Source organism: Protomyctophum parallelum (genome assembly GCF_964188405.1).
Source record: "Protomyctophum parallelum genome assembly, chromosome: 2".
In the NCBI taxonomy this organism is placed as follows: Eukaryota; Metazoa; Chordata; class Actinopteri; order Myctophiformes; family Myctophidae; genus Protomyctophum; species Protomyctophum parallelum.
This window is the reverse complement of record NC_139699.1, coordinates 26,562,157-26,573,327: the sequence shown is the minus strand read 5'-3', so window position 1 is coordinate 26,573,327 and position 11,171 is coordinate 26,562,157. Positions and strand designations below refer to the sequence as shown.

Sequence of the window (11,171 nt, the reverse complement as noted above, 5' to 3'; positions counted from 1 at the left end):
TACAGCCCTAGGGGTGCCATTTTGAAGATCCGTTTTACAATGGGGTAATACATAAATTGCCCTCGCTCTGCGCACAATGGTATTATGAAAGGCATATCGGCCCGTGTTGAACGCACTCGGCCCGTGTTGAACGCACACACATATGGCATACGGCGTTCCTGAATATTTTAGCATTGTGGGAGTGTCCATATGTTAATTATTTTCGCTTTGCGCAATTTGCTATTATGCCCTTGACCTAAAGATACTCAGCGCATAACGATTAGACGTGGGTCTGACCACCTCATAAACGCAACAAGCACTGTTTGATTTTACACTTGAGCGGCTCTGGGAGGCTGCTAGAGTGTTGCCATGTCTGTTTATTATAAGCGGCTTCTTTTTCTGTAAAGTTGCTTGTAAATATTGGTAGTTGTACTATTTTGTGGTTGCTTTTCTTGTTTCTAAAGTGGTTATTTGGGCTTTTCTCCTAATGTTGTTTAAACCAGTGATCCTCACACAGCACATTCCCATGTCAAGGATCCCCAGATGAATGCATTTGCCCAACTAAGGACGGCTAATCCAAAAATTAAATAAAATAATTCCAAGATTACTTTTGAAAATAGCAGATCTATACCAGCTCACAATGCATCACATTCATTCATTAAAACTATGAACTCTGACTGCAGGGGGATATATATATAATGATCATTATAACAATGTGCAAGAACATATTTAAAAATAAGGAAGAACTTTATATTTGTGGACAATCAAAATATGTTTTTTTATTTTAATGTGGTGTCATTAAAATTAATCTGGATATGGCAGACTCACTATCTAGAAAATAAAAACATGGCACTTCATTTAAAATAGGTTGCAGACCCCTGTTATATGCGCTTATTTTTATAGACCTATTTACTTGTTTCTATGAGACATGGCAACAGCCTTTTTTTTTTTTGTAAAATGTTGAGATTAGAAACGGCCATAATTCTGTCATTTCTCAACCTTAAAAATAAATAAAAACATCTCCATAATCCTTGGGAAGTTTGCTTTCATATGCTGTATCACACCCGATTCAAGTCTTCTTCAATAAAATGCTACGAGCGAAGACCATATACCATCAGGGCCACAGGCACAGCATTAAGCAGCAGCATTCAACTCATTCCTTCATCATGACTTGAATGAAATAAAATATAATAAACGTTATTTTACTGGTGTTTTTCAATAGAAACTAATTATTTTGAGGCATAAAGGTGACAGCATGCAGTGCAATAGGAATAATTAACCCAAATGTGACAAAGTCATGTCATGTCTTCTATGGTGCCAGCCTGAAGAAATGTAATACCACGATCCCCAAAGTGCGCATTCCGTATGTGACCAGCTGACTGGTAAAGAGAATAGTACACATGTTGATTGGGTACGTCTCAAACACGCCTTAAACACACCCATGACTAATTCAAGGCCGTTTTGCGCAATCCACGGGGTGTCGAAAGCACTTCTTAACATGCCCAAAATTGCAATATGACATACAACACGCCCCCAGCTCATAAAACTGTAATGTGATTAGTAATATTATTTGAAGTCCTTAATGGCACCCTAGGTCTGTATCCAGGGGTGACTGTAAGGTCTATGGCAGAAAGTCTACCTTCAGTCAAAATGTTCTCTCCATCAAAGGTTGTCAATACTGGAATGAGCTTCCTGTCACACTAAGGGTAATCTCTCACGAACAGATTAGCAGAGGGTGCTGTTTTTTGCCGATGGGTTCCCAGATTGCACTGAGGGAGATCCCCACTTTCACAGCTTTTAAAGGACAATTGAAACAGTGGTTAAAAAAACAACCAGTATGACTCTCAGTCCACAATTAGAGTAGGCCTATACCCGCATGTAATTAGTTGTAATTTCCCCTTTCTTTTTTTTCCTCAAATATAAATTGTGTTTGGAAATGTATCATGTTTTTGTATGCTGTCCACTCATGTCCTGTTTTGTTAGTATTGTTTAGTGTTGTCTGGGGACTACGGTTGGAAATTAGCTGAACTTGACCTCTTCAACCAAACATGTTTGTCATAATTTCGGGGCAGCTTGCAGATCATCGCCACTACATTTGATGAGAAGAATTCCTGGATAATATCCATATTCTTGGATATTATCCAAGAATTATTGGATAATATTTACTTTATAAATATGCAGATGTCCTGTATGCACATTAAGTATCCCCTCAAAATCATTTGGGACGTCCAGTTTGAGAACCACTGCCCTATACTGCAGGCTGCAGGCAGGGTAACGTAACATAAGGAATAAGAACGGCTACACAGAATATACCTGAGAATATTAGGTTTGCGTCAATACAAAGTGTTGTTACAAAACTGTGTACTGTGTACCTGGCTAGAAGAGAGAGAGGACAGTGTTCATCTTCTGAACACTGTCCTCTCTCTCTTCCCCCGCCCCCACACTGGTAAAACTACAACAACACTAAAACACCATGTTTGATCCAGCTCTAGATGAGTCATGCTCTGTTAAAGCTAGTTGTTATGGTAATGTGATTATCATAATTATATAGAGAGTTGCTCTCACACCACACTACACACTAGTGTAGAGAGAGAGAGAGAGAGAGAGAGAGAGAGAGAGAGACTACACTACACTACACTAAACATGAGAGAGTGAGAGAGAAAGATCATCGTTCCATCCATTAATCCCTTCAACGCTGTATTATACTTGGTTGTGCAACAGTTGCGTGCAGGAATTGTGAATAGCTACAACTACAAGCTTGTGAGCTTGTAGATCTGCTATTTTCCCTTATTTTTCGTTCGTTCGTTTTCGAGATAGAAATAATCGAAATCGCCCAGGCTGTGTGACAGTGGCAGAAAAGCCATGCATTGTCAAAAAGAAATCATTAAATGAACGATCAGCATTTTATTGACAAGCCCAATAAAGTGTGAAAAACCATCTAATCTTTGGATAAAGGGAGCACTAACCACTAACTGTGGTAAATACAGCAGTGAGTTTGACACGTATAAAGCAGTAATTAGAGGTCTTATTGGCCTTAATCCTTTTCTCTTTTTTTTGTCTGGCTGGATGTGACTTCCACAAAGCTGAAGTCAAACAGGGCAGAGGCCTGTTGTCAATGACATCATCACCAGTGAAGTCATCTACCTCTTAAACACACGCACACACGCACGCACGCACCACACACACACACGCACGCACGCACGCACGCACGCACCACGCACGCACGCACGCACCACACACACACACACACACACACACACACACACACACACACACACACACACACACACACACACACACACACACACACACACACACACACAGGTTTATATTACTATACTTGTGAGAACAGTGTTGAAAATAGCAAACATGTAATAGCCAGCAAAATAGCAGATCTGCAATTCTGTGTGACTAAGTATAAGATATGGAAAACTCTAACCCTATCCCATAAATGTAACCTCCAAATGTCTAATTCTAACCCTAACCCAAAATGAAATATTTTTTTATTGTACACATATCTCTAAAGAAATTGTTTTTGAAACAAGAAATGATCACATAGTGATATTTGTCAGGTGACACACACACACACACACACACACACACACACACACACACACACACACACACACATACACACACACACACACACACACACACACACACACACACACACACACACACACACACACACACACACACACACACACACACACACACACACACACACACACACACACACGCGCACACACACGCAAAGAGACAGAGTGAAGGAACTGAAAGTCATGCATAAATACTTAATACTCACACAGAGGAGCTGGTGACAATGACATCAGCTCATCAGATATCACACAACTAGACACACGCCACACGGACACATTCACGCTTATCACAGTATTAGTCTCTGCTGCTACAGAGAGGAAGACAAATGCAAGACATCTTAATATATCACATCATGTCATAAAATGCATCTTTTGACTTGTAAATCTCTTTGTTTTTCTTTGGTTTAGCCAGTGCTTATAGTCCTTAAACCTTTTCAAGTCAAGGAAAGCAAATTGTTATATTTGGGTGCAGAAACCCATCTGAAAATGTTTTGTGTCACGGACATAAGATTAGATTTGTGTATGCCAAATTATTCAAACTCTTCAGATTGCGGCTGCAAATTGGGATTGAGTCTGCAGTTCTGACTGCAATGGGGAGTTTGCTCCACAGGTTTGGGAGCCATGAGGGAGAAGAGAGAGAGAGAGAGAGAGAGAGAGAGAGAGAGAGAGAGAGAGAGAGAGAGAGAGAGAGAGAGAGAGAGTGAGAGAGAGAGAGAGTGCATTGTTAATACTACTGCAGTCTCCTGCTCCTAAAGACACAGACCAAAGACAGACTCATAATAATATAATGTATTCTCCTGCTACAAAGAGTCACACTAGAACAAACCACAGCACACGTACATTCCACTGTTTCATCATCAGTCACATGCGAATAACAGTCCCAACATATCATTGCTGTCTATCTATATTTTCACTTTTTGTGTTTTTGTTTGTGTACAAATTAACACCCTGAATGCCTATACTACTTGATCATACTACAGCGTCCACACAATCCACACAAAAAACATCAAAAGTAGCAGATCTGAAAGCTTTGAACGTAGCAACGTTTTGAGCTTGTAGATCTGCTACTCTTGCTCCTACTTTTATTAGAATCCTAGTGTAGTTTTGGACTATGAGATTTTCCACCTGACAGAGACGATATTTTCCAACAAATGCAATCTACCAACACCAGAGACGGAAAGACAAAAAAATTGAAATAAAAAACATTCCATGAGTTCAAAGGGAAGGCGGATTTGAAAAACATCTTGTGGTTGTTGGTTAAACCAATAGTTTAAATCTAACCACTGGTTTAAGCACATATGTGTGGGATAAAAAATAAACATGGTCTCACGTTTGTTTAGACCAGCAACGAGGAACCCAATCTGAGACTACTGCTTTACTGCTAGTTAAACCAGGTCTTTCTCAGTTCTACCCCCGGGGGTAATCTGTCAGTACCACTGCCTTAAATATGTAGTGTTGTTGTTAGTTGGAATAAACAGAAACACCTAGGAGGAAGTGGATTTAGAAAGGGGTGGAGCCCCAAACCAAGGTTATGAGGTTATAAGTAGTTGGCCTATTGTGTAATAAACACTCAACAAAATATATACTGTATATTACCAAATAGTAGCCCGGACCGTTAATATGCAAAATCGATTCGGACCCCGGGCTGTTATAAGGAGCCGGGCCGTTATTTGGTGCTGGGCGGTTATTTGAGCATGGGCTGTTATTTGGTAATATACGGTATTCAGTTACTGTTGGTAACGAGAAAAATTAAAACTAAGGGCACAGTTTCTATTATAGTTTTTATTTAGTTCAGTTAATGAAAATGATTTTTTTGTTAGTTTTCGTTATTCCATTAACTATAATATTAATAACCTTGAGCCAACCGGGGGTAACAAACTGGTTTTCATTCTGTGTAGCTGCCTCATCTGGGACGAATTGAACCCTGGGACACCAGGTGAATTGAATTCAATTCATGCCATGAATTTCATGGCACTGATGGCAGAAGTTCTAAGCATAGATTTCTACGTTGCCTGTAGTGACATCTGGTGGTGACAAGCAATAATCACACCGTTTTGGACCCTGTATTGTATAACATAGTGCGCCTCTATTCAACTAATTTTGCCTTCCTTCCTTCCTTCCTTCCTTCCTTCCTTCCTTCCTTCCTTCCTTCCTTCCTTCCTTCCTCCCTCCCTCCTTCCTTCTTTGGTTTCTTGTTTCCAGAGTAATGTGAGACACTCCAGCCAACCCTTGACAACTCCAGTGGTGTCAGCTGCCTCTCCCAGCCTGCAACACAACCTGCTGTACACTGCATACAACAATGGTACTGTTCCTACATACATACTTACTGGACAAAAAAAGAGCTAAAGCAATAAGTGCAATATAGGTACACTTTGAGCCACATTTTGAGCTTACCTGCTACTTTTGATACTGTTGTGTGACGCTGTCGTAGTATGATCAACTTTGTTGATTTAAAAATAAAAATCACACCTGTGTGAAGTGAGTGGTGCAACTCTGTCCGGGGGTCCCTGGGGGGTCCCTGGGGGTTCCGGCGAGCCACCCCGCGTCCGAAACGGTCAAGAAATAACACAGTGACAGTGTAGGGGTCCCTGTCCCCGGGGGTCTCCGGGGGGTCCGCGGAACATCCAGACCCCCAGGAACGTGCCCAGGGGGCCGGGTCAGTTCCGGCGAGCCGACCCGTGTCCGAAACGGTTGAGAAATGACAGAGTTACCGTGTGGGGTTCCCCCCCTACTGTACTGTATTGTACTGTACTGTCACTCCCGAAATAATCATATATACAGTTAGTGTGTGTGTGTGTGTGTGTGTGTGTGTGTGTGTGTGTGTGTGTGTGTGTGTGTGTGTGTGTGTGTGTGTGTGTGTGTGTGTTAGGCTGCGCAACAATGACACTGCGCAACAATGACACTAACCAAACGCTATTTTCGTGCTCGGACAGACCCAGGGACCCAGGCAGACACACACAAAGCAACGTAATGGAGTGGCTGCACCACTCAAAAACACAAAAAGTGAAAACATGGAGATAAGAGGTTGCTGCTCGAAGCGACGATACGTGTCAGATATGTGGGGGAGACAGACGCCTGTGATCTTCTCTGTTGCACTGTCCTAGGGGGACTTGAGATCAGCAGTGGTACAGTTCCCGTACCAGAGACAGTGATGCAGGTTGATCCAGGATGCTCTACAATGGCAAACTGCATCACTATCTGGGAACTATACCACCACAGTGCCAGAATACTTCAAATTAGAGCTCTTCGCGGACCCCCCGATTCCGAAAATACCGAGAGGACCCGAGACCCGCACGGGTCAGAATCACTCGGGGCCGGGTCGGAATCGGCCATATATCCAGCGGAAACTCAGGGCTGTCTATCATTATGTGTAATACCTGAGTGAATCCGAGAAGACCCGTCCTACCGTGTGACTGTGTGTGACTGTGTGTGCGGAGCGACCGCACCAACTGCACTGGTGAAAGAGAAGTGCAATGAAGTGCTGTTTAACTTGATTAGGATAGATCAGTTTAGGATAGATCAGTTTAGGAACAGCAGCCGCGCAAAAAAAAAGTTGAGCTACATAATGCATGCGTTGGCCTACCATACTGCAAGGCAAGCCAGCTGCGCTGTTTGCCAGTCTGATCTGATTTGTATAATCAATGATTACTCGTCGGGTCTCTCAGAATCATCTGATTATTATTGGTTTTCTTATTGGAAAATGTTTTCGGAACAGGTCGGAATCAGATCTAATTTCACAAATCCATTTTGGGTTCGGGACAATTTTTTTGGGGACCCGTGAAGGGCTCTACTTCAAATACAGTACGTCTTTTGTCTTCTCCTTCCAGACTACTGTCTGTCCTAAACGTGTCTGTAATGGCAATCCTTTGCCATTACAGTGTCTTTTAGTCTTCTCCTTCCAGACTACTGTCTGTCCTTAACATGTCTTTTTGTCTTCTCCTTCCAGACTACTGTCTGTCCAGCGCTGACCTGTCGGCTCTGCAGAGCTTCAGCCCCCCCTCTGCGCTCCCCCTCAGCTCTGTGTCGTCATGGCAACAGCATCACCAGCTGGGACAGGCTGGGCTCGGCTCCCTGACGTTAGTACACATAATGTACAGAGACTGTCATTGTTCAAAACAAAATCAATGAAATAAACCTCATCATTCTCCTCTCCTCTCCTCTCCTCTCCTCTCCTCTCCTCTCCTCTCCTCTCCTCTCCTCTCCTCTCCTCTCCTCTCCTCTCCTCTCCTCTCCTCTCCTCTCCTCTCCTCTCCTCTCCTCTCCTCTCCTCTCCTCTCCTCTCCTCTCAGCAGGTCAGCAGACGGTCAGCTGTCCATCAACACCTCCCATCACCACCACAGCATGAACATCAAGGCGGAGCCAGTGTCTCCGCCCCGGGACCGCATCGGCCAATCGGCGGCGTACCTCACCCAGGCTCAGGCCCCTCTCCCTTGTCACAACTCCTCCTCTAATAGGCCGGAGACGGGGCGGTCGCCGGCCAACAGCGTTAGCTCCTCCTGTAGCTCCTACGAGGGGAGTGACCGCGAGGAGGCACACCGAGCGGACTTCCACGCCCCCCATCGTCTGGGGGGAGGCATGGTTGCCAGGCAACTGGCGGGGTCTGAGGGCAGAGAGAGCCCCTCGATGAAGCGCATGCGCATGGATGGCTGGGTGACCTAAGGAGCACAGGGGTCAAGGGTCACGGACGGCTGGGTGACCTAAGGAGCACAGGGGTCAAGGGTCATCGAGGGTGGGTTGGAAAGACACATCACATGAACACAGTGGACTGCCCCACAGAGGCCAACGGCAGGAACTACAGCTACGGTAGTTGTAAGACAAAAAGTGGTTCTCAAACTATTTTATTTCAAGGACCCCCATAACTCGCACAAATGGTTCCATTTGTATGCTCTCAGAGTCACTGACCCTGTGAGGGTCCATTTGGAACCCAAGGAACCCTGAGGGTCCCTGCTGGACCCCACTTTGAGAACCATTGGGTCAAAGCCTTTGATTTGGGCTTTTGTTTTAACGTCGACAAAACTTAACCTTCAAATTCATGTACATTATACAATGCCATCTGTTGTTTAGTAGCATTATATATTGCAAAATATAATATTACTAAATGAGACACCGTCCAGTTTTGCAACAATACCAACAGGAAGAAGTTTTAATACTCAGGTGGTCTCGTTTGGCCAGACTGTTGCCTCTTGCAATTTTCAAATGCTTCCGTCATACAGAATGGAGCAACGGAAGCTCTATCATGAGTAAGCGATATAGTGAAATTGGAGCCTCCTCCCCAGTCCCCACTTCCGTTTCGTCTTTACAGTCGCGAAAATGTATCCTAATATAAATAGAATTATAGAAATCATCTAAGCATATATAGCTTGCTGCTTAGCAGAAATGGAAATAAACAAATAAATATATTTTCGTGAACGGAAATGCCAGCTTCCTTACTCTGATTTCGGGAGGTGAAGTTCCAGACTATATAGCATTCGGAGATTGTGGAAAAGTTGTCTGGCTAAGCGAGACTAATAGTCAGGCAGTTACTCTAGCCCCTTTCAGAACCCTGTATACCCTTTTTGTAATTGGGACGACAGTATCCATACTAAAATATTGTTTGATCTCTCTCGCGCACACTCCATGTCCCGCTTCCCCCGTCTACTGATTGGCTAGCTGCTCTTTGCCTAGCCAATAAAAAGACGGGGGAGGCGGGACATGGAGCGTGGAAGAGAGGAAAGCAGAGTAAAGTATGGATTAAACAAGTTTGATGGCAACAGTTTGTAAGGGACCCTACTGCAGCATGGCGTAACTTTGAAATCTCTCTGCAACACTGCATAGATGTTATATTTGTCTGAGACCAGAGCCTAATACAAAAAGGTATACAGGGTTTGGAAAGGGCCTAACAGTTACTGGTATTGGAAGTTGTAGGGAAAATCAGTCAGGGTTAACATACACAGTGTGTTTGTTTGGGGGGGGGGGGGGGGTGAAAAGACATCGTTTTATGCAAATTAAGTGTTGATTTTTATAGAATTTTATTTTTTTCTTGTCAGATTTTTGGAAGTCCAGAAGCTTTATTTGGACTGAACTGCAGCAGTTGATTGACTTTTTGTCGCAGACGTTTCTCCTCAAATCTGAGAAATACTGAGCAATACTTTTCACCATCGTCTTTCTCTTTATCTCAAACACTTATTTATATCAGCCAATGCCATATGCTGTTTTTTTTGTATGTTGTCAGTGTGTGCGTGTGTGCATGTGTGACTTTTGTGTGCATTTTAAAATATATATATTGGAATATGAAAATATTTCAGACCGATAAAAATTTGAAAGCCATGGACACTTGCTCTATGAATATTTTAGATAAATTACTTGCTTGTTTTCTATATAGTAACTTTAATCCTTTAATATAGTAAACACAATCCATTGTCCTTTTCCATCAACTGTCTCATACCATTGGCTAGGGCTGCTTTCTTCATTGGATTAGGGAAGTGGTTCTCAATCCTTTCTGATCCATGAAGGCACCAAGCCCCCAGAAAGGCTGGCGAACGTTGAAGCCGTCGAGCCTCCTGGTCAAAGCTGGAACTGCATTTAGCACGAGGAAACCCTGCGCTGCTGGAGTTTAACATTGAGCACTCGTTTGGTGGTCAAATGTGAAAGTAGAGTGTTCTTCCGGGTGCTTCAAAACGCCACTGAGCAACTTCCATTGAAATGAATAGCCGAGGGGGGGGGGGGGGGGGTTGGCGCTGGCGCTCTGCGGCCCGCTCTCTGTCCTTTATAAAGCACCCACGGCAGGAAGGGGATATGATCAATCAGTCAATTATGTTCTGCTTGGATCAACGGCAAAGTTCATATTTATCGGTATGACAATCCCTTTTTTTCTAGGTTTTTAAAGGTTTTATATATTTTTTTATATCATATATTATTAAAATCTGGGGGCCCACTTGCAATAACCTCATGGCCTACAATTGGGCACCCAGGCCACATGTTGAGAACAGCTGCATTAGTGACAGGGGGTCACACATTTAGCTTCAGAAGCTTCCAGAAGCGCCAGTGTCCCGTTCACTGCCATCCTATAGGAGCAAATGGGGGTGTCGCTTCATTTCCATCCACCAGCTGTCTAAAAACCAGGAAGAGACGCCTGCTAGGAGCGGCTTTAGGCAGCGCATGGAAGCCCAAGTGTGCTTACAACCATTGGAAAACCATCTTTTTCTCAAGCCACAAAAGATCACGGTGTCTATTGAATGTGAAGGGGAGGTGACACATTGACATGTTGAGCCTACGACACATAGTATGGCATCCCCCTAGTATCCCCCTTTACATTCTGTAGATCCCGTGATATTTTGTGGCCAGATGTAGGCCTACGTAATTTCCTGGGGTCTAGTAGGACTATAGTAAATAATAAAGAAATTGCTGTAAGATTTTGTAAAAGAAAATGTAGCCACTTGTTCGAATGCCCCCCCCCTGTGAAAATAGCTCATATTGCTAAAACGAAATAAAGAAATAGTTGTCCTTTTAAGTTTGAATAGCTAAAACACATTTTGACTTGTGCCCATATCATGAAGGAGGATTCTAACCAACTAATAACCAACCTAAATGTTCAACCAATCGACTCCAAACACA

General features: G+C 43.4%; 1 protein-coding gene across 2 annotated transcripts in view; it reads left to right on the top strand.

Annotated features, from left to right (window-relative positions):
* The window catches only part of LOC310854958 (myocyte-specific enhancer factor 2A-like), a 75,880-nt gene extending 67,598 nt beyond the window's left edge, over positions 1 to 8,282 (top strand). Inside the window, exons 8-10 of one of the 2 annotated variants that reach the window (XM_083759736.1) lie at positions 5,781 to 5,880; positions 7,525 to 7,654; positions 7,871 to 8,282. In XM_083759736.1, the coding sequence (XP_083615862.1) occupies positions 5,781 to 5,880; positions 7,525 to 7,654; positions 7,871 to 8,237 (597 nt within the window). In that variant the 3' untranslated portion in view covers positions 8,238 to 8,282. Of the gene's footprint in view, positions 1 to 5,780; positions 5,881 to 7,524; positions 7,655 to 7,867 lie in introns of both variants that reach the window. The other variant, XM_083759735.1, reaches the window with a different exon arrangement.
* The last annotated feature ends 2,889 nt before the right edge of the window (positions 8,283 to 11,171 follow it).